This window comes from Herpailurus yagouaroundi, unplaced genomic scaffold (genome assembly GCF_014898765.1).
Source record: "Herpailurus yagouaroundi ecotype Mexico unplaced genomic scaffold, PumYag 162, whole genome shotgun sequence".
NCBI classification, from domain to species: Eukaryota; Metazoa; Chordata; class Mammalia; order Carnivora; family Felidae; genus Herpailurus; species Herpailurus yagouaroundi.
In genome coordinates, this window is record NW_024412403.1 from 12,855,584 (window position 1) to 12,878,568 (window position 22,985).

At 48.7% G+C, this 22,985-nt stretch overlaps 1 protein-coding gene across 3 annotated transcripts in view; it reads left to right on the top strand.

The window, feature by feature from the left end:
• URB1 (URB1 ribosome biogenesis factor) overlaps positions 1-22,985 on the top strand; it is an 82,105-nt gene that overhangs the window by 10,294 nt on the left and 48,826 nt on the right. For all 3 annotated transcript variants that reach the window (XR_005793181.1, XM_040484048.1, XM_040484047.1), the window contains exons 5-15: positions 793-889; positions 3,116-3,201; positions 4,579-4,704; positions 9,227-9,351; positions 13,329-13,524; positions 14,799-14,936; positions 16,931-17,104; positions 17,722-17,851; positions 18,413-18,529; positions 19,614-19,726; positions 21,816-21,935. Coding sequence is in view for 2 of the 3 variants with exons in the window: in XM_040484048.1 (XP_040339982.1) it covers positions 793-889; positions 3,116-3,201; positions 4,579-4,704; positions 9,227-9,351; positions 13,329-13,524; positions 14,799-14,936; positions 16,931-17,104; positions 17,722-17,851; positions 18,413-18,529; positions 19,614-19,726; positions 21,816-21,935 (1,422 nt within the window). In the remaining variant the exon portion in view is untranslated. The remainder of the gene's footprint in view (positions 1-792; positions 890-3,115; positions 3,202-4,578; positions 4,705-9,226; positions 9,352-13,328; positions 13,525-14,798; positions 14,937-16,930; positions 17,105-17,721; positions 17,852-18,412; positions 18,530-19,613; positions 19,727-21,815; positions 21,936-22,985) is intronic.

Sequence of the window (22,985 nt, forward strand, 5' to 3'; positions counted from 1 at the left end):
ACACAGAATCGGAAACAGGCTCCAGGCTCTGAGCCATCAGCCCAGAGCCCGACGCGGGGCTCGAACTCCCGGACCGCGAGATCGTGACCTGGCTGAAGTCGGACGCTCAACCGACTGACTGCGCCACCCAGGCGCCCCGGCTCTGGATTTTCAAAAATGTGTATATTATTTCATTGGCAAGTGAAGTAGATGGTGTCTGGACAGGCTGGGAATCTTCTGCTCCATACCAAAGTGGTCCAGACACCCAAAATGTTTACGTTATGACCGGGAAGGGGACTCAGCCAAACTTTACCCGTGCTTCTCTTTTTTTTTTTTTTTTTTTTGGTTTTTTTTATTAAAAAAGATTTTTTTTTTTTGATCTTTATTTTTTGAGAGAGAGACAGCGTGTGAGCTGGGGAGGAGCAGAGAGAGATGGGAGATGCAGAATTCGAAGCAGGCTCCAGGCTCTAAGCTGTCAGCACAGAGCCTGACGTGGGACTCAAACTCACAACCTGTGAGATCACGACCTGAGCTGAAATCAGACGCTTAACCAACTGAGCCACCCAGGTGCCCCTACCCATTCTTTTCTATTTAAAAACAGCTTGAAAGACGAGGAAAAGTAGAGCAGAAGATTGAGGGAGAAGAGCAGAGAAAAGGTTCCATGTTCCCATAGAGACATGACCATTGTTTTAGCCTTTGAGCCTTCTGACGGCACAAGCCCCAAGGCCTCTGTGCCATTGGGACAGGAGGGGCGTGCGTGCCGCCAAGTCCCTGCTTCCTGCACGTGACACGCGGTCTCCTTCGCCCCTCCAGGGTGTGCACGACGTCCGGCTGGCCTACATTCAGTTCGCCCTCTCCTTTCTGATCGCCGGTGATGACAGCACGATAGCACAGGTGCTGGAGTTGAAAGGTAGGTGCGCCTCTTTGTCTCATAGCAAAGCCTGGTGGTGATTGTGTTTTGGAAAAGCTGCTGCAGAACATTTTTCCAGGTTGAGCAGTCTGCAGCCTTTATGGCCGCTGCACACACTAGAATGGAGGACGCATGTGCGGCGAAGCCGCGGTCGGTGCGGTTTTGATGTCGCTCGTGAGCACCGACAGAGGCATTCCTGTCATGCTACCTGGAATGCTGGGCGACGTGCTGACAAAGGAGAGATGCAAACTTGAGAGACCCGTACGAACAAAGGAGGCTCTGTGGCTCCAGAACATGCACAGATACGTAGCCCTGGCTGCCCGGCCCTCCTTAGTAATTGGCTTCGGAAAACTAAAGTTTAGTTACTTCAGTGGCCTTGCTGAGTGTTACCAGAATATCGGTAATGGAGCTTCAGAGAAGTCTAGCTGGACCACCTTCTGGTGGCTGTGGCCGAGAGCCTGTTCGGGCCGCTTGCTTCTCATCGAGAGATTGGGTAAGACGGAGAACGATGGCACTAGAAGGCACTTCGCACGTAGCAGGTGTTCGGTGTGATACCAGGCTCTGTGCGCAGGTTCCACGTCCTTGCCAGAGCTCTGGGAGTCAGAGGAACAGCACGGTGCCTGTGGCCCGGGGTGGCCGAGTCTCTAGTCCTTCTCTCACCTCCCCCAGGGTGGGAGCCCCGAGCTCTCTCTGGACAACAGCCAGCGACCGTTTAAGAACAGGGTGGTGGGTGCTGGTCACTCCATACGGTGTCAGCCCTGGTCCGCGCAGGTAGCCCCATTGATGGGGGAGGCGGTGCCACGGAGGAGACCCCTTCGTTGCACGGTGCAGCAGACAGGCCTTAACTGCTGTGGCCGCTCCTGTGTGAGGTCTGCTGCTGCTGCTGCTGCTGCTGCCAGGGCTAGGGTTCTTCCGAATTCCCATGGTCATCTGCGCCGTCCGGCCTTTATTAAAGGACGGCGGTTTGGGGTTACTCATGTGCGCTGCTGATGGGGCAGGGTTGTACTTCAGTTAATGTTTTTGCAGGGCGCTTTGCAAAACTTGAAAAATGCATCGAAACTTTAAAAATGTGTGATCCAGCAGCCATTCCACGTCTGGCCATTTATCCTAAGGGTAGAATTAAGGACGTGAGTAGAGGTTTTCTTAGTGGATAATTTTTTCATGTTCGCTGAAAATTGGACTCCTAACTGTTCACCGTCAAGGGATTGATTGCACAAACAGGACTAATCGTAAGGTGGAACGCAGCTGTTAGAAATGACGTAGAAATATGCTTCCCGATGTCAGCCTTTTAAACAACATATGATTGGGTGTAGACTCAGTTATAAAACTCGAGTATCCCATTTTACTGAAAGATACATTTAACGGAATATGGATATAGCAGAAGGTTAGCGGTTACTAGTTACCTCTGGGTAGTGGAATTATGTTTGCTTTCAGATTTCATCCTTTTGGTTTGTTTGGTATTTTCTGATTTTTCTTCTTTTCAGAATGAATTTCCTTTGTAGAAAATATGTGTGTGCCCTTTGAGCACCTCTGGAGCAAGCAAAATTCTAATTGCTTTGATGTTTCTGCCCAGTGTCACCATTACGTTAGTCATGATACGGCATCGAGCTCTGGTAGCTGATTCCTTGGAGATCAAAAGCATGAAAAGAAAGCAAACACATCATCCCAAATTCTACCACAGTTAATAAAATGATTTAAAATATAAATCTGGGGGCGCCTGGGTGGCTCAGTCGGTTGAGTGTCCGACTCTTGATTTCGTCTCCGTTGAAGACGGATCGAGTTCTACATCTGGCTCCGTGCTGAGCACGGGGTCTCCTTAAGATTCTCTTTCCCTCATTCCCTCTGCCCCTCTCCCTGCTAGCCCTCTCACTAAAAAAACATATATAAAGATATAGGTATCAGCAAATCTAAGCAAAGAAAGAAATTCAGCAAAATTGTACGTACATTCTCTGTCAAATAGTCAGTATGAAGGACAGTAAAACGGAACTACTGAACCTCTTTAATGGCTCTGTCATTGTTTTACCTTTAGATATTGATTTCCCATGTCATGAAGTGGTTTATTCCTACTGTGAACATGTGTAATCGAAAATGACAAAACCTTCAAAAAATAAAAAAGGGAGCGAATGGCATTGTTTGCTGTGCCACTTTATGAAGTAATTTGTTCTCTCGTCTGCTCTCGTGTTCAAAATATTTTTGAGTTTAATGCTTTGGACCTTTTCCTTTCAGAATTTATTCCTTGCATTTTTAGCTCGGGCATAAAGGAAGACAGGATTTCTACCGTCAATATTTTGTTATCCACGCTGAAAACAAAGGTACGTGTTTGGTACTCAGTGTTGTTCTGTGGTTTGTCTTCTCCAGGGTGTGACAGGACCCTAGAGCTACAATGTCTTAGGGCGCACAGGCTGTGGGATGGCAAACTGTTCCTTTGGGCTGCAGTTTTATCACCCCAGGAGACACGCTGTTGCTCGCCCTTTCACGGGGAGCCACAGGGATAATTGGGAGCTGTAAGTTATGGCTGTTTTCATTTACACACCCGGCAGAATGTGACTTTGTATCGCCTTATATATTCTGCCTTTTACAAGCATCTTGTAGAAACTTTAAAACTGGTTGAACGAATCAGTGACTTTAATACAGAAGCAACTTAAACGCTCAGTTAGAAAAACTCTATGACTCTGCCAACACGAAAAGTCGTTAAAAGCCATGAACTGGCAGTCCATATAAAAATGGCTGATTAGTATAGTATTTGAAACTGTGGTTCTCAGCTGGGGGTGGTTTTGCCCCCTCCACTGTAGACATTTGGCAGTGTTGGAAACATTTCTGGTTGTCATAACCGGGGAAGTACCAACTGGCACCCAGTGGGTAGAGACCAGGCCCAGCGTCCTGCCCGTACAGGTCCGTCCCCTGCAGCAGTTATTTGGGCCACAATGTCAGGGGTGCTGAGAAGCCCTGATTTAAAGTAACACAGGTCATGAGGTACAGGTTTTTTTCACCAACCCAATCAGCACTGACCTTTTAAAGCAATGCCGTTCGGTGCTGGCAAAAGTACCTTTGAGTCGGGTGCTTTCGTGGAGGCAGTGTTCTAGCAGGTCTGGCGGTGTGCGTTAGAGGTCTTCAACATGTTCCCAGACTTGGGAACCTCAGAACCACCCAGGACACCCTGGGAGGCAGCAGGAGTGGGTTTGAGGGGAGCCGAGGCCTTGTGCCACAATTCCGAGTGCATAATCAGGGACGCAGGCAGGACTCGGCGCAAGGAAGCAGACGATAGAGTGCAAACAACCTCGCTTTGCACCCCCCGGGGAACGGTGACATAAATTATGGTCGCTAGCATGATAGCCTTCCAAAATGGTGTTCTAAAGGAGTTTTTAATAATGTGGGAAAAGTTCATACTATTTAAAAGTAGGCAGGAAACTATATATAATCTCACAGAGACAAAAACAAAACAAAACACAACAGTGATACACATACATCTTCTGTGTTGCGGGGTGGAGGGATGAAAGGAAGTATACCAGATGCTAACTGTATCCTAGGACGGTTCAGATACCGATGAATTTTGTTTTTCTCTTTATGTTTTTCCTTTTTCTGGTTAAATATTTTGCCGTGGGCCTGCAGGATTTTGGTAATGATGAAAAACAATACACACTGTTGTGAAAATCGAGCTCCTTGAAATTCATGTGTTTTATTGTTTTCAGGTAGTTCACAATAAAAATATCACAAAAACCCAGAAGGTGCGTTTCTTTACGGGGCAGTTGTTGAACCATATAGCAGCTCTCTACAGCTGGAATGGGATTGTTGACGTGAACCTGGAACATGGCAAGGTACAGTCCTGTTGGGTTTGAGTTGACCTCACTGTTAGTGTGTGAGCCTCACAGCTGGAGACTGGGGAACGTACCCCCTAAAGTCCCTCCATTCGATCTGTATCTCTTGGCTCGTGGTTATGTTGATTCTCCGCTTAGATGAAATATGATCTTTTTAAAGTTTTGGTTTTTTGTTGTTTTTTTTTTATAAGATTGTTTCTATTCTCTGAGGTATTTTGACATTAGACTTTTTTTTCTCCCTTGAAGGGAAAACCGTTACTCCTTTTAGCTGAACGACATGCTGGTTTTCCCTGCTGGGCTTGCCCAGTAGACGCATAGTATCGACCCAGGCTCTCTCCTCCTCTCATTTACCTCTTCTTTTCCTTCTTTCCATCCTGTTCATACCAGCTCTTAGAGTTTCAAGGCCCGTTGCTTTTACTTCCAAGTGTCTAGGAAAACCCCAATTTCCTCACCTACTGACATGTGTAATTTATTTTGTAATAGTTCCTCAAACGTTGAATTAGAACAGTTGCTTTCAAGTTGACCCAAGGCCAGTGTACATTTTCATCCTCATTTTGATTTTCTTCAGGGTGTTTCGGAACATGGACTTGGCCAGAGTAGTGAAGGCTCAGACTTCCTGTGAACTTTATAGTAATTTACCTCTCAAGAACCCTGTGTTTTACGTCCTTTTATCTTTGTGACTGGCCTTTGTCCTCTTGTTTTGAACATGTTTTGTATGCCCTATTATCAGGAAGCCTCGGGGGCTTAATAAAAACACTCCCAAATGTGGAATTTTATTCAAAAGACCAAGAGAAATTAAGTCATTCTTAAGCTTGTTTAAAACTACAGGTTTAAACTTGCCCCTCTTAAGTGTATTTTTTAATCTTTTTTTTTAATGTGTCTGCTTTATAGGTGAGGACATTCAAATTCAGGGAGGTCAGTAATGCTCTCACTACTGGTTACATTCTGGTGTCCAGCCAGAAGCTGTCCAGGAGCCTGTTAAGAGTTGCCTCATTAGAATAAAAAATGTTCCTACCACGTAGAACATTCCAGGGGATTTTGGAGCCCTGTGTGAGAATTGGTGTTACCCCCATCACACAAGAAATTACTGGGGTTCTAGGGGCTCTCCGCCAGGAGCTGGGGTTGAAGACCAAATACAGTTGACCCCTGAACTATGCAGGGGCTGGGAGGGCCGACCCCCATGCAGTCAAAATCCGTGTATAACTTTTAACTCCCCAGAATCTTAACTATTGGGGCACCTGGATGGCTCAGTAGTTAAGCACCCAACTCTTGATTTCAGCTTGGTTATGATCTGGTGTTCATGAGTTCGAGCCCTGCTTCGGACTCTGCTGATAGTGCAGAGGCTGCTTGGGATATTCAGTCTCCCCCTCTCTCTGTCTCTCTCTCTCTCTCTCTCTCTCTCTCTCTCTCTCTCTCAAAAAATAAATAAATAAACATTAAAAAAGAAAAAAACACTTGGGGTGCCTGGGTGACTCAGTCAGTTAAGCATTCGACTTCAGCTCAGGTTATGATCTCACAGTTGGTGGGTTTGAGCCCGGTGTCGGGCTCTGTGCTGATAGTTCAGAAACCTGGAGCCTACTTTGGAGCCTGCGTCTCCCTCTCTCTCTCTCTGCCACTCCCCTGCTCGCTGTCTTTCTGTCTCTCAAAATAAATAAACATTAAGAAAAAAAAATTTTTTTAACTCTACTAATAGCCTACTGTTGACAAAGACTTACGCGTAGCAAAAACAGTCAGTGAACACATATTTTGTATGTCATATGTATTGTAAACTGTATCCTTACAATAACACAAGCTGGAGAAAAGTAAATGTTATTAAGGAAACCGTAAGAGAATACATTTATAGTACTGTACTGCATTCATGGGAAAAAAAGTACTCATAAGCAGATCTGTGCAGTTCAAACCTGTGTTGTTCAAAGGTCAGCTGTATTTTTCTTTTTTTTTTTTAATATATGAAATTTATTGTCAAATTGGTTTCCATACAACACCCAGTGCTCATCCCAAAAGATGCCCTCTTCAATGCCCATCACCTACCCTCCCCTCCCTCCCACCCCCCATCAACCCTCAGTTTGTTCTCGGTTTTTAAGAGTCTCTTATGCTTTGGCTCTCTCCCACTCTAACCTCTATTTTTTTTTCCTTCCCCTCCCCCATGGGTTTCTGTTAAGTTTCTCAGGATCCACATAAGAGTGAAAACATATGGTATCTGTCTTTCTCTGTATGGCTTATTTCACTTAGCATCACACTCTCCAGTTCCATCCATGTTGCTACAAAGGGCCATATTTCGTTCTTTCTCATTGCCACATAGTACTCCATTGTGTATATAAACCACAGTTTCTTTATCCATTCATCAGTTGGTGGACATTTAGGCTCTTTCCATCATTTGGCTATTGTTGAAAGGGCTGCTATAACCATTGGGGTACAAGTGCCCCTATGCATCAGTACTCCTGTATCCCTTGGGTAAATTCCTAGCAGTGCTACTGCTGGGTCATAGGGTAAGTCTATTTTTAATTTTTTGAGGAACCTTCACACTGTTCTCCAGAGTGGCTGCACCAGTTTGCATTCCCACCAACAGTGCAAGAGGGTTCCCGTTTCTCCACATCCTCTCCAGCATCTATAGTCTCCTGATTTGTTCATTTTAGCCACTCTGACTGGCATGAGGTGGTATCTCAGTGTGGCTTTGATTTGTATTTCCCTGATGAGGAGCGATGTTGAGCATCTTTTCATGTGCCTGTTGGCCATCTGGATGTCTTCTTTAGAGAAGTGTCTATTCGTGTTTTCTGCCCATTTCTTCACTGGATTATTTGTTTTTTGGGTGTGGAGTTTGGTGAGCTCTTTATAGATTTTGGATACTAGCCCTTTGTCTGATATGTCATTTGCAAATACCTTTTCCCATTCCTTCGGTTGCCTTTTAGTTTTGTTGAGTGTTTCCTTTGTTGTGCAGAAGCTTTTTATCTTCACGAGATTCCAATAGTTCATTTTTGCTTTTAATTCCCTTGCCTTTGGAGATGTGTCAAGTAAGAAATTGCTGCGGCTGAGGTCAGAGAGGTCTTTTCCTGCTTTCTCCTCTAGGGTTTTGATGGTTTCCTGTCTCACATTCAGGTCCTTTATCCATTTTGAGTTTATTTTTGTGAATGGTGTAAGAAAGTGGTCTAGTTTCATTCTTCTGCATGTTGCTGTCCAGTTCTCCCAGCACCATTTGTTAAAGAGACTTTTTTCCGTTGGATATTCTTTCCTGCTTTGTCAGAGATGAGTTGGCCATACTTTTGTGGGTCTAGTTCTGGGGTTTCTATTCTATTCCATTGGTCTGTGTGTCTGTTTTTGTGCCATGTATTTATTTCTTATATCACAATATCAATCACAACGCAAAAGCAAATAGAAAGAAGCTTAGGAAAATGATTTTCTAATTGAAGTGTATGCTGTAAAGAGAGACTCTTTTTTTTTTAACTTATTTCTGAGAGACAGAGAGCACGTGCACTTGCTTGTATAAGTGGAGGAAGGGTCAGAGAGAGAGGGAGACACAGAATCCAAAGCAGGCTCCAGGCTCTGAGCTGTCAGCACAGAGCCCGATGTGGGGCTCACACCCACAAACCGTGAGATCTTGACCTGAGCCGAAGTCAGATGCTTACCTGACTGAACCACCCAGGTGCCCCAAGAGAGATTCTTTAATGATGGGGGTACGGATACTGATCTGCTCCGTATTTGCTAACGCAGTGGGGAGTTCCACTATGTGATCCATGGTTTGCCCTTACATAAAATGGTGTAATCATCTCTACCCTGCCAGACTCATAGCCGTAAAAATTAAATGAGAACCCTTACTGTGGAGTGCTTGGAAACAATGAGACATGATTTAAAGTGTCCCCTTATCTGTTGTTTCTTGTTCCAGCAACTCCGTTTGTTCAATGTTAAAAATAAATATTTTCTTTTTATTTATTTATTTATTTATTTAAAAAAAAATTTTTTTTTTTCAACGTTTATTTATTTTTGGGACAGAGAGAGACAGAGCATGAACGGGGGAGGGGCAGAGAGAGAGGGAGACACAGAATCGGAAACAGGCTCCAGGCTCTGAGCCATCAGCCCAGAGCCCGACGCGGGGCTCGAACTCATGGACCGCGAGATCGTGACCTGGCCGAAGTCGGACGCTTAACCGACTGCGCCACCCAGGCGCCCCAATATTTTCTTTTTAAATTCAGCTTATTTAAACTAAAACAAAAACAGTTCACCCATTTTTTTCCACTCCCCCCAACCTCTACCTCTGGCAACCACCAGTCTCTTCTCTGTATCTATGAGCTTTTTTTTTTTTTTTTTAATACTCCGTTTATTCTTTTTATATTCCACATATGAGAGTATTTTTGTCTTGTCTTGATTGGTGTTTCTGTTCTTTGGGGTTTTTTTTGAATGATACCAAGCATGTAAGATGTTTTCTAAGTCATCATCAGGCACGTGGTATCGCCCAGTTTTTACTCTGTAGATGTTACCGAGGCTCATGAACTTGAGATTTTCATTGAATTTTAAAAAACTCTTGTAGACTTCTTCTGAGGACGCAGGGAAGATCCTGGTGAGGGAGCTTGTTCACACCTTCCTGATGGATCTTTGCTGTTCGCTCAAGCATGGGATTAATTTTTACGACGCATCTTTCGGTACCATCGGCAGGTAAAGTGGCACATTTGAGAAGCGCGGGCCTGTGTTCCGTCACGTACATGACTTCCAGCGGAAGTCTGTAGAACAACGGAATTGTGGTGGTTTACAACTAGAATTTTAGACATGACCTCACTCGTCACAGGGACGAACATTTGGAAGCCCAGAGACTCCCTGCTCATCACGTGCCCTTAGGGCACAGGGCTCAGGGTAGCCGCTGACTTAGGCCCCCAGTAGGAGGTGTCTCACCCAGGGGGGTGCTGCGGGTTTCACTCGAGACTGTGGCGTCGGCTGGGTCCGAGGATAGTCTTACGGCCACCTTGCCAGAGAGGGTAGGCCCCTTCGCAGGCCTCCACACAGGCCGGAGGCGGGAGCCACCGCTCTCCCAGTTTTGCAGGTGAGGAAAATGGGCACAGAGAAGTTGGGTCCCTCAGCGTGTGTCAGAGTTAGGGTTTACACCCAGGGAATCTGGGGGCCCCTGGCTGACTGACACTTGATTTCAGCTCAGTCATGATCTCACAGGGGACCGAGCCCCATGTTGTGCACTGAGCTAACAGTGCTGAGCCTGCTTGGGGTTCTCTCCCTCCCTCCCTCCCTCTCTCTCTCTCTCTGCCTTCCTCCCCCTCCTCCTCCTCCACCACCACCACCATTACCACCACCTTCTTCTCTCTCTCTCTCTTTCTTTCTCTCCCAAAATAAACTTTAGACCCAGGGAATTTGGTTCCAAGTCTGTCCTCATAACAGCTAAATAGTTCTTCTTCTCCTCAAAGCTGTTGATGTGCTAGGTTTTCAAAATTTGTTTCATGTTGCACACTTATGGCAATGTTTCATCAGTAAGGAAACATAAAGTCCCTACCTGATGGTTTAGATGATATTCTTTTAGATTTTCTTTTAGTCTAATGGTAAACACATATCCATGTTACTATTTTTAATAACCAAAATACTATAATGTTAGATTTATCAACCTGCTTTTCTCCCCCCCTGACGGCAAAAATATTAGGTATATTTTCTGTTCATTGTGAATACCCTCATTTTTAAAAATTTTTTTATTTTACTTCTGTGGCGCTTTTATCATAAGGATCTGGATGGTTTGGTTTAGTTTCTACCAGTTAGGAAATGACTGATTCCTTCAGAATGGGAGAACACCGTGGAAATTTTTCTCCCTGCTTGTGACTTGCTTTGATTCTGAGATTATTATGACTTAATTTGCCACGTTATTTCTTTTTCTTTCAACTTTGTTTCAGCGATAGTATAACTTTGCTCTCATCAGGGAAAACAAGCTCACCTTCCTGGTAACATGTTAACAGCAGACTTTTATCATCTAATATGATGTAACACCATGCTTAAAACACATTTTTTTCCCCCTAAGTAAGTAAGACCCATAAAATAGGTCATTTGATGAGTGTATTTGAATCAGCTTGTGGGTGTGGGTCTGTTCGAATAAGCTGTGGTTTATGTCAGTTTTTGAAGCCAGGGACAAAAGACAAATGTTTGCGCTTAGGGGAGAGGAAGGGAATTTTGTTTGTGGGGCGTTAATGGAAAGTTTTGAGAAAATTGACATGTGCGGTTCCCCAGCGGAGGTGAAGCTTGCTCCCTCCTTCCCTCCATTCAGGTGTCTGTGCACATGTCACCATATCCAGGAGGCCTTCCCCAGCAGCCCTTTTCTGAAATAGCCCTTCCACTGTCCCTGTCCTTTTGCCTTGCTCTTGACTATGACTTACCACCACCTTGCACATTTATTTATTTGTTTGGTCATTATGTGATAGATGAGAACCAATGTGAACAGAGGCTGGTCTGTTTGGGATCCCCAGTGTCTAGGACAGTGCCGGGCACCCAGTGGGTGTGTGAAAGCCAGGCATTACAGTTGGTAAACTTCTTCTCTAAGGGAAGAAGTAAGTATTGGAGGTGTGGTGTGCGGTCTGTATTGTGACCTCTCAGCTGTGACATTGTAGTGCCGGAGCAGACATGGACATAAACAAATGGGTGTAACTGTGTTCCGATAAAGCTTTATTGACAAAGATAGATAGTGGGCCACAGTTTGCCAACCCCTGGTGTGGAGGTTGAGAGAACAAATTCTGGGGTCAGCTCTGAGACCTTGACAAGTCCTACTACTCTCTGCCTCTGTTGCCTCATCTGTAAAATGGAAATAAAGTTGGCATCCACTTCAGGGGGAAGTAGAGCGTGGGAACTGCCTAGAGCAGTGCCCGGCCCACGTTGTACGCTGTGGAAATATGTTACTTTATTGCATTGTCCGTTAAAATAACGTGGATGTTTATAGTATTTTTAGTGCACTTTGTAGTATTCAACGTGTTTGTTTGACAGCAAAAACTGTTTTGTTCGTGAAATTTTCATATTAGGAATTTTAAACTTTTTTTTTTTAAGTTTATTTATTTTGAATAGGGACAGAGCACGAGCAGAGGAGGGGCAGAGAGAGAGAGACAGACAGACAGACAGACAGACTCCTAAGCAGGCTCCACACCGTCAGTATAGAGCCCAGTCGGGCCTCAAACCCGCGAGACCAGGAGATCATGACCTGAGCTGAAACCAAGAGTTGATTGCTCAACCGACTGAGTCACCCCAGGCGCCCCAAGAATTTTAAGTTTTTGAAAAGATAGCTTTCTGATCAAAATTCCACTCTAATTCAGTTTTTGAAAAATGTTTTATTATAGGTGAAGCTGTCATAATGCATCTTAATTTTAGTCAATTCACAAGGGGACACAGAACAGTGAGAATTCTGGAAGCCGTCAATGTGGCATGCTAGTGATACATTCTGAGATGTTTTGGATTTGGTGACTTCCCAGGAACAGGCAGCTCTGAAAAGTCATCCTCCCTTAGAAGGATCTGGGGGTAACCCTAGAGTACCGTGGGCTTGGCTGTCTAGATCCTGGGCTAGCTCCTTCCTTTACGCAAGGTTTAATGTCTACAGGTTTTCCTGATTCTTATTTTTATGATCTTTTGAAAACTGCTCACTTAGGGACAAGTTTTGAGTATTTTCATACAGTAGATTTTTTTTTTTCTACGTTAGCTTCTTGCAGCAGCTCAGTGAAGGCATAGGAATTTGAAATATGTTAGAAACGGAGGAGGCAGAAAACCTGTGGAAAGACTTGGAGCCATTTTGTCGAGTTTTAGAAATAATTTATGGCACTGTGGACTGTGGGGCAGTTCATTCGCCCTTCACGTAAAAGTCTTTTCAAAAGTTAAATGCATTCTCTGTTTTTTTATACCTAATGCTTACACGTATGTTTATTTACATACATGCCTTTTCGTGTGCGGTTGGAGGAAAGAGGTCAGGAAAATCCCACGGGGAAATTAGGGGAGTGGATTCCTCCCTGCGGGTTTGGCCCTTTCTTTACGTTAGCCTTGACTTCTGGGTAGACTGGTAGGTGGCCAGGGTGGAGACAGAGAGTGGGTTTCTTCCTTCTCTTTAAAAGTCAAACGGAGGAGTGCCTGGGTGGCTCAGTCTGTTGAGTGTCAGACCCTTGATTTCAGCTCAGGTCATGATCTCAGGGTCGTGGGATCAAGCCCCGTGTTAGCCCCGTGCTCAGCATAGAGCCTGCTTGGGACTGTCTCTCCCTTCTGCCCCTACCCCCCGCACCCCAAATAAATAAAATAAAAGTCAGATGGAACTCAAGGGAGGGAAGGAGAGGTTGGAGACAGGAAAGGAGAGACTTTTTCAGGTACTCAGAAATAGAGGAGAGAGATTCAAGCCCTTTCTTGGGGAGCTGGAACCCCGCAGGCCATGAAAACACCCCACTTAGTGTCACGAGGGAAATTCAAAGGTGAAATTTGCTGGTCGCCGTGTTTCAACTGTGTTTCCTGAGGGCGATTTCGAGGAGCTGCTGTTCTGACCCTGAGCTCTCAGTTTAAGTTTATTTATTTTGAATAGAGGCTTGTTTTTATTCTGAGATTATTATGAATGAATCATGAATTACGAATTATCTCAGTGTGCTGTGGAAATTCCTTGCCGACCCTTGTCTCTCTCTCAATGGCAGAGGCGGGAACCTGACCCTCCTGCACTTCCTGTTGGGTTTGAAAACTGCAGCAGATGACGAGCTGGTGGCCGAGCTGGTGGTGAACATCCTCAAAGTGTGCCCGGACTTGCTGAACAAGTACTTCAAGGAAGTAACATTTTCCTTTCTGCCCAGAGCGAAGTCCACTTGGTCAAATAACATCAAACTACTGAACAAGGTGAAACCCCCGGGGCTCTGGCCTGTGTCAGGGGCCGGGAGAGGGGGAGTGACGAGCTGACGGACTGGGAAGGATGGAGAACTCATCCAGCCATTCTGCAGGGGCGACGTCAGCTCACGTCGGGCTGGCGTCCCGGTCCTCTGAGGACATCCTGCTCTTCGCTGAGCAGAACTTCAAGGTGGACGCCTTTTGCTTCTGTTAAGACAAATGCGTCTCCTTCGTCCAGATTTTGCTTAGAGGGAGATCTCGGTGAATTTTGGCACATTGAGGCTGACGTGAGCGAAAGGCGTGAAATGGAGAACCATGTTTAAAGACCGCCGTCTTAAGTACTTAGAACGACGTAGGACACGCTGTGAAACGATGCTGTGTCTGTCTGGGTGCCGGCGTGCGAATGTCCTCCTGATCAGAGTCCGTCCTCCTGATCAGAGTCCGCCCTCCTTCACCCGCCGCCGCGGACGTGCCTGCTGCACGTTCTTTCGCAGCGCTGCCTGGCTCGGGGCGCGCTGTCCGACTCGCAGTCTGGTGGTGAAATAGCGAGGGTTGTGGTGTCGTGCCTCCGCTAGGCAGGCGCGGGTTATCTGCCAGACAAGCTCTCACCCACGCTGGCTTCGTTCTCCTTGAACGCGTGTGGTCCCCACGTGGATCTTAGGGCGAGAAGGAGGCCGTTTGCCCCTTACGTTGGCTGGGGGGGGCGGCCCGTGGCCACCCCCACCCCCGCTGGGGGCTGCTCTGGTTCCGCCCGCCCCGGGGAGGGGTGGGGGGGGCAGGTGTGCAGCCTTTGCCGGCCTGGGTGCGAGCCCTCGTGTCACTGCTTCCTAGCCGGGTGCCCCCGGGTGAAGTTACGGGATCTTACCGGGATCCAGCTTTGTCATCCACGAACGCTTTTTACTGTTAGTGTCTAAGGTCTCTACCCTAAAGGGTGGTCATGAAGTGTTAAAAAGATAACACAGTGTGTCAGGTGCCACAGCCGGTGAGTAGCGCGATTGTTACTTCCAGCGGTGACTTTGTCACCATCAGAGGTTTTAAGAGGCTCCCAGGCCACAGGCAGAGCTCTGCTTTGAAGGTCACGGCCCTGCTAGCATGCAGGCTCGTGAGCTGACTTTTCTCTGACTAGTAGAGTTGGGGGTTGACCGTCCGGAGCCTGTTCCTTGGAAGTCCCCGGACGTCCGTCACTAGGACTGCTGCATTGGACTGGCTTCGCCGTGGGGTGCCTACAGTTGGCCTGATTTGCAACGGAACCTGTAGCAGCTCATGCTCTCGTCTCTTTGTCGTAGATCTATGAAGCCCAGCCAGACGTTTCCCGGGCCTTTCAGACCAGAGAGTTCGTCCCCTTGCCTCGGCTCCTGGCAATGGTGATGGTGACCACCGTGCCCCTGGTGTGCAATAAGACGATGTTCACCCAGGCATTAAACGTAAGTGGTCACCTTTCTTCTAGAACTTTCTGTTCACTGCATTGGCCATGCTGGGGATTGTTCTGAGAACACCTGCCTGGATTCAGCGGCTGGTATTTTGTCAGCGAGCCTCAGGCTTTCCATGTTTCCACTCACCTGGACAAGGGCCCCTGGAGCCCAAGGCACGTTCCGGCCAGGGGATCTTCCTGCTCCAGCACAGCCAGGACCATGGACCCCTGCATGGCTCTGCGCTCGCCTGAGGGTGAGAGCCTGTTAGACTCATAGGAAGGGAAGTGTGTTCGGCTACAGCGCAGCGTCACGTATGAAAGTGTTAGCTCAGGGTTTGTGGAAGGGGTAGGACTGAAATTTGCCTGGCAAATCCTGTCTCTTGTGGTTTAAGTGAATGAGATTTCTGGGGAACATTTACTTTGAGGATGAGCTGTGTCGGGCATTTTGACAGGACGTGCACGGAGAAGTGAAATTCCGTATCATTATTCGTGATGGCGGTCCCTGAGTCCCTCCAGAAGCCACCTTCTCAGGGACTCGTGTGTCTCCCATCACAGCACCGTGGCCTCAAGCGAACGGCTGTGAGCTGTCGGCACACGTGGGTCCCGTGCCCTGCCAGCCCCTCCTAAACCCAGCTTCCTCAACACTCAGCTGGGAAGGCCGGGTGTCCCCACGCTACTAGCAGGCTGGGTTGTTGTGTGGACACAGCGGGACCAGGGTCAGCCAGGGTGGGCCGCACAGGCAGGAGGTGGCCCCGGCAGCGAGGGGACGGTCAGCACAGAGTGGTGAGGACCCCCTAGGATATGCAGCCGAGCTCAGCATTGTTTTTAAAAATGTTTATTTTGAGACAGAGAGGGAGAGCATGTGAGCAGGGGAGGGCAGAGAGAGAGGGAGAGAGAGTCCCAAGCAGGTTCCACACTCAGCATGAAGCCCATTGTGGGGCTTGATCCCATGACCGTGAGGTCGGGACCTGAGCTGAAATCAGAAGTCAGATGCTTAACCGGCTGAGCTACCCAGGTGCCCTGGGGCTCAGCATTTTCAATGCCTGTCCAGGGTTTGTGCTGGCTGTGGGCGAGGAGCAGGGAGGCCAGAACGAAAGGCCTTTTGTTCTGGTTGCCAAATCATAACAGTCAAAATTGGGACCCTGCTCGCTTGCCCATCTGCCTGGTGGGGGAGACAAAGTGTTTTATCTCAAGGGGCTTTCAGGGAAACAGCTGAAAGGCATGTGTCTAATGCAGTGCCACTTTAGCATACCGCACACGTACAAAATGAACCCCCAGCTCGCTGGAACGCCGAGGGAATGGGGCGTTGTGGTTGTTAAACTGAAAGCCCATCGGGTGGCCGTTTTGTGTCTCCCTGCCCCTCACTCTGCTGTGGCCCAGCTGGCTCGCCCCAGCCCGCCCTGCCCCTGGGGTGCCCCTGGGCCTGAGGTGGTCGGGGCCGGGCCTGAGACGGCATCTCCCGGGGGTACCCTCGTTCTGGTGATCGCTCCGGTTCTTGAATTCTGTTCAACCTCTGCAGCGAGGGAGGATTCGAAGTCTCCTGGCTGTCCTTACGAAGGTCCCTGAGCCCATGTTTGGGGGCTGCACGCTTCCCAAGCCTGGAGGTGGTTTTTCCTACTAAGTGTGTGGTGCCTTTCCTTGTCACCTGTGCGCCTGACAGCGAGTGCTAGTTGGGGCTGGGTGGGTGCTGGTGAGATCGTGGCCGTTCTTGATGTGGATAATCCACATGAGTGGCTGTCGGAAAAGACTTACCAAACACAGTGAAACAAAATTGAGAATAACTCTCAGACTCTAATAGCCACCTCTTCAGCAGGTGCTGAGGTCAGATGTGTGGCAGGTCAAGGGGGCAGGGTCCCCAGGCCACCTCTTCTCACGGCGTCCCAACTCATGCAGCCTTCCCTGGGAGTGACCCCCGGAGAGGCCAGAGCCAGCCACACCCGGGGCTTGGGAGGTCTGTGTCCACAGTGCAGCCTACAGACGTGTGGATTTAGCTCTTTTTCTTCCCAGTTGGACAGCATATCAGTGAAGCACACAGCCTTGTCCCTTGTTTCCGTCATTTTGAAAAGAGCATTAAAAACGATCGAGCACTGCCTGAAGAAAGAGACGTGGCAGGAATCAGGCGTGTACACGGCCGCGGCGATAGAAGAGTTTGTGCGCCTCTTCAGAGAAGCCCTGAGCAAGGTAGGCGCGGGAGGTGGGTTTGGCCTTTCCGGGGAAGTTTCCGGGGCTTTCCTCACAGCTGTCACAGGTAAGCACACCAGGTGGAAGAGGCAGCTCCGGGAGCACAGAGGGCAGGTGTGAAACGAAACGTAGTGTAGGGGTCGGGGTGCTCCTCGCCAGAAGCTGACGTGCTCTCCCACTGCCGCACGCACGAGGGCCAGGGCCACGGCGAGGGGGTGGCTTGGGAGGCCTGTTCTGGTGAGTAAGGAAGGGCAGTCATCTGCAGACGGGGTACCTGCCCCAAAGGAGCCCGAGGTCATGATGGACGCGGCCCCCGGCTGGTCGTCGGACATGTGTCTTCATTTCTAGTGTTTGGCTCAGGTGAAGGAGGCCTCGGAGCTTTGTTAAAATTATCAGCGCTTGTGTTTTCAGCCACGTCCTTGATGTACACAGTCGTGGGCATTACAACGCGAAGCAGAGCTCACAGAGGGCGCCGTCCCGTTCTCCCCCCACGTCCCGTCTCGTACACACTCACACCACGTGTGCTCGTGTCCTCCCTTTGTGTTTAGCTTCTCCTTAGTGGACTCGTTTCATCCGCGACTCTCTCTTGTTTAACGTGACTGTCTTTTCCCTTTCAGGTCTTACCAGACCTGAACACCATCGTGTGGGTCTGGCAGTCACTTCGAAAGCAGGAGACAAAACAGGATGATGAGAAAGGAAAGAAAAGGGGCATCCAGACTCCTGCTGCCTGCGTGGCTCCCCAGTGCGGTGAGGGCTGCGTGGGGCCCTGCTCTTTGCAGACAGAGGTGACACAGGCAGCCAGGGACCCCTCCAGCCTACAGGGGCTTTGGAGGCATCTGTTGCAAATGTGCCCAGGCTTTACACAAGCACCTTGACTCTCTAAAGATTTGAGCGATGGGCACCATGTGCTCTGGCCTTTCCATGAGGGCCTCTCTTTGGCTGTGCAGGCAGAGGTGGGCTTCATGGTCCTCCTCCCCCCCCCCCAGTAATGAGACACATTGACTCAGACCTTGCTGTTGGCCTGCCGGGCAGTGGGCTTTGTATCTTCTGTCTATATCCTGTTTAGTCCCCGTTGTTCACACGAAGGCGCTGACACACAGAGAGACAGTCGCTTTAACCTGTCCTAGGTTACGGCCCGAAAATGAGGACTTACACCCAGTCTGTTTGAACAGTCTTGACTCTTCCCACGTAGACTCTGTAGGGATCTGTCTGCAGCCTCTGCCTGTGGCTGTTGACCGCATACCACCTGCTGACTAAGGACAGAGACGAACTGTGTTTCCTAATTTAAGGTGTTTTATCTTGGTTCAGATGATGCGGAAACCATTCTTCTGAAGGCTGTTCTGCTCCAGGTCATATGCCTGTACCAGAAGGTGGTCCCACACGTGGTCCTGCAGTACAACTTCGACTTCAGCAAGCTCCTGAAAGGTGCGTCTCAGGAGACGGCGGGGGCCCCTCTGCTCTTCTGCCAGCGGGGATGAAGGAAACGCTCGTGAACCGGAGCTGAGGCCCGGGGAGGCCGGTGGGCAGTTTGGCTGGTGCACACGATCCACCTGACTGGTTATTTTTATTTGTACTAATGTTTTTTAAATCGCCAGTTGTCCTTAAGTAAATATCGGATGAACATTTAGCAGCAGTGGGCACAGCAGGGAGAAGCCAGGCTGCCAGAGGTTTCTGCCTTAGATAAGTGACAAATCAGATTGTGTGCATTAATGCTAAAGCCCCTCTTCAAAGGAGCAGGGGTGCAGAAATGAGAGCTCCTTAGAAGGGATGTTCCGTTCCCGCAGAGGCACTTTGGACGTAGTTACTCATGGTTTACCCAGTGAGTCAGGTTCAAACCACATCTTGTAAAAGTAACGTTACGCTTGTCTGGTCACGTTTCCTTGATGGAAAAGTGTGTCTAATAACTTCATAATTGGGCCCACGGAGGAAAACTTGCAGAAGCGTCATTCCTGGGGTTTATATAAGCTATTGGGATGGTTCCACTGAAAAGCTGTAATTAACTTCTTAATTGTTGGAAGGCGAAAGGTTCTTTTTGCTGTGAGAATACGAAATTTACTAGCACTGTGTCATTCCCAAGCAAAGGGAAATCCAGAAATCAGGCCAGCGGATGAGGACGCGGTCTTGGGCTCGCGTGGCCACAGTCTGTTCACAAAACGTCTGCGGTCTGGGGAGCAAGGCGGCGCCTCTCGCCCGAGACAACGTTAATGAGAGACCGCACCCGGGAGGCAGCGAGAGGTGTGGGCCTCACGCTGTAGGGAGAGGTCACTTCAGGCCGAGGGGCTGTTCTGGGCAAGTGGAGTTAGGGCTTATTGCTGAAGATTTGGATAGACCACAGGAGGGGAGGTTGTGCCAGGTGGGGCGCGTCTGGGCAGAGGAGAGGAGAGAGCCCCCAAGCCCCCTTCTTATTTCTACAGCTGGAGCTCCTTATCTGGCCCCCGTGGCCAGGGGCGGCCTTGCTGGGCGCCCCCCTGCGCGTGACTTCTGGTCTGTTTCCCTCTTTCTGCCATAGGAGTCATCTCCGAGCAGGGCCTTCGAGAGGAGGTGCCTCCCATTCTGCAGCAGCACATCCTGAAGGTGGCTCTGGAGCTGCCCGCCAGCAAGTTCTTGTGGTTAAAGGCACAGGTGGGAAGCGGACAGCTTCTGCGTCTGTTAACTAACTCCCGGGCATGTTTTGGCCTGGAAGTCTCTAACTGGATCAGAACCCGACAGTTGGTTATCCAGAAGACATGCACGGTTCCCCTCTTAGATGCATCTAGAGCAGAGGCCAGGTTCCGATTCATGAACCAGGAGGCCTGTGAGTCTGTTTGCTTTTGCAAAATAGGATGTTGAGTGTGTCCTTACTGAAACAATATTGATGGTGGGTATTGGGAGGGGTTTTGTTTTGTTTTGTTTGTTTTACCTTGATGACTTTATATTTTGTTTGTCATTTTAAAACCTTTTCGGAAATAGATACGTTTTGAAATACAAAATAACTCCTCTTCCTTTGTCCTCATCCTGGAAGAACTTAAGACAGAGATGGAAATAGATACCAAGCCAGGAGAGGACCGAGGCTGGTGCAAAAACCAGTAAAGATTGCTGGAATTTTTTTCTGCCTGTCACAATGTCTTCTAGGACCTTCTGGAGAATATAATGCTGACTCATAAAGGCAACTCAGGCTGCAGCAGACACTTACCTGTGTGTTTAGGCACAGGACGCTCTATCATTTCTATCCAAGGAGGAAAAATAACCAGGCAAAATTAAGCATTTTCTAAGTGTGTTTCTTAGTAGCTCTGATGGTAATTTTTTTTCAGCGATTTAGGTCTTATTTAAAATTTTATGGAACCACAGTGCCTGGGTGGCTCAGTCGGTTAAGTGTCTGACTTTGGCTCAGGTTATGATCTCACGGTTTGTGGGTTTAAACCCCACACGGGACTCTGTGCTGACAGCTCAGAGCCTGGAGCGCGCCTGATTTTGTGTCTCCCTCTCTGTCTCTGCCCCTCCCCCACTCTCTCTCTCTCTCTCTCTCTCTCTCTCTCTCTCTCTCTCTGAAAACTAAATTAAAAAAAAGTTTTTTGGGGGGCGCCTGGGTGGCTTGGTCGGTTGAGCGTCCGACTTCGGCTCAGGTCATGATCTCATGGTCCGTGAGTTCGAGCCCCGCGTCGGGCTCTGTGCTGACAGCTCAGAGCCTGGAGCCTGTTTTGGATTCTGTGTCTCCCTCTCTCTCTGCCCCTCCCCTATTCATGCTCTATCTCTCTCTGTCTCAAAAATAAATAAACGTTAAAAAAAATTTTTTTTTAAAGTTTTTTTTTAATTTTATAGAACCAGTAGCATGGAAACGTATGTAGGTATTTTTACATGGCACATTTCCAGAAAAGCGTGAGAATGTGGGAGCACTGGCATCTGTGCATGTTCCCCCAGGTCCTCTCCTGAGGTTCACCTGTATCGTAGTTGAGGGTTGACACGTGTGCCCTGTGCATCCATGCCTTTACCACCACTTAAAGAAGCAGCCGGGGCACAGAGTAGTACGGACACCCTTGCAGTGTGCTGGCCATAACTGGAGGATCCAGGGTTGGCTGTGGGCAGTGTTGCCCACGGCCCTGCTCTCAACCCCTGCACCCACCATGAGGCCATTGCCACAGACCCCAGAGAGATGACCAGCCCAGGGAGCCATTGAGTTTTTTACCGCAGCTGAACAGGGGCAGTGGGATCCTGGTGATTCATTTGGGAAGTGAACAGAGGGAGGCCTCTGAACTTTGAAAGAACTGGTATAAAAAATATTAATTTATATTCTGTGCCCCACCTTCTGCTTATAAGATGAAGTCTGCTGGGCTTTATGAACACCAGCACTTCCCATGTTCAGGGTCACCCTCATTGCCAGGGGCTGCAGGGACGCCAGCCAAACACAGCCTCAGTGGCATTTGGGCGGGGGATCTGGAGCTCCATGAACTCTGAGACGTATGTTCAAAGCTCACAAGCCTTTGTGAGAAGCTAAATTACCTATAAGGGATCGACTCTGTCGGCACCTGCATCTTGCTGAAATGCAGCAAATACAATTACCCAGCTGCTGCTGAGGCTTTGGTTGAGCACCTGGCCTCTGAGCCTCCTCGTGTAAAATTCCAGCCGTGTTGCCGAGTTGTAGTTAAAACGAGATAAGAGGCCTGGAGCCATACTGGGCTCCGTGTATATCCGTGACCTGTGTAATGTTTATCATCTGTTACTGTTCAAACTCCAGGAAGGCCCAGAAGCAGAAATTATTGGAGGAGAACGATCTGTGTTTTACTTGCTGATGAAAATGTTCGTGACCAGTAGCCATCTACAGCTCAAGTCATCCACCAAACTTCTGATCACAAAGGTGAACGTTCCCTACCCATTCTTAGTTCTGGGAAGCGTTTTCACAGTCTTCATTACAGAAGGTGCTTAGTAAACAGCTGTCGAATTCAGGAAGCGTCAGGGCTTCTGTAAATTTAAAGCGCGGAGGTTTTAAGGCAGTTTTAATTTATCATGTCTAAACTTAGCTACGTTCCCGAGGCAGCACGGTGAAGTGGAGAACATGGGCTCTGACGTCTTGTTCCTGGGTTTGAGTCCCGGTCCTACTTCTTCCTGGATGGCATTAGGCAGATGACCCAGCCTCTCTGAACGTTGTTTTCCCAGGTGAACGGGAAGGATGAAACGGTAGGGTTGCAAAGGAGGGCGCACGGGAGATCAAGCAGTAGATCAGGCCCGGCACATGGTAGGCTCAGTAACGTGTCCGGTTTCCGGTCCTCCGGGGAACTGTTGAATGGGCGGTGCCTTTCCGCACCTGTCCAGACTCCGCCTTCTCCAGGGGCTCAGCCTTTCTGACCTCCTTCGTCACCCGCAGCACAGGTATCCTCACAGTCGCTGGAAGGGAACGGGGAGTTGGGCTGTTAGCTTCTCTTTGTCACACGCGATCCTCACTCTAAAGGGCTACTGCCCCCCGGTCTGGACGTCACCGTAGGAAATCTCGTTTCCGCCACCCAGCAAGTGTCTTGGGTGCTACAGATGCAACAGACTGCACGTTCATTGTTTGGTGGGGGGGGGGGTGCAGAGATTTTATCTTTGCAGCGTTGATATAACCTCCTCACCTGAGCTGCTTGAATAGCATGAACATCTCAGCCTTGACCTTTACAAGCTGCCGTTTCCCTGTAGGCGTGCACTTGACCCAGGCCTGATTTCGTGTTCGCTTAGTGCACGTAGGCGGGCTTGGCACAGTCGGGTCACTCTTCGGTGCGCTGTTGGGGCTCGTGCCGTGGGAGTCTGTGCCACCAGGCCATTTGGGGACATCATTTAATGGTGTTGGCTCAAGGTCCTGCCTCTTAACACGTTCCACTCTCTTAGAAACACCGCTGCTTCTTGTCCCGGGTCTGAGGCTCCGGGGGGCCGC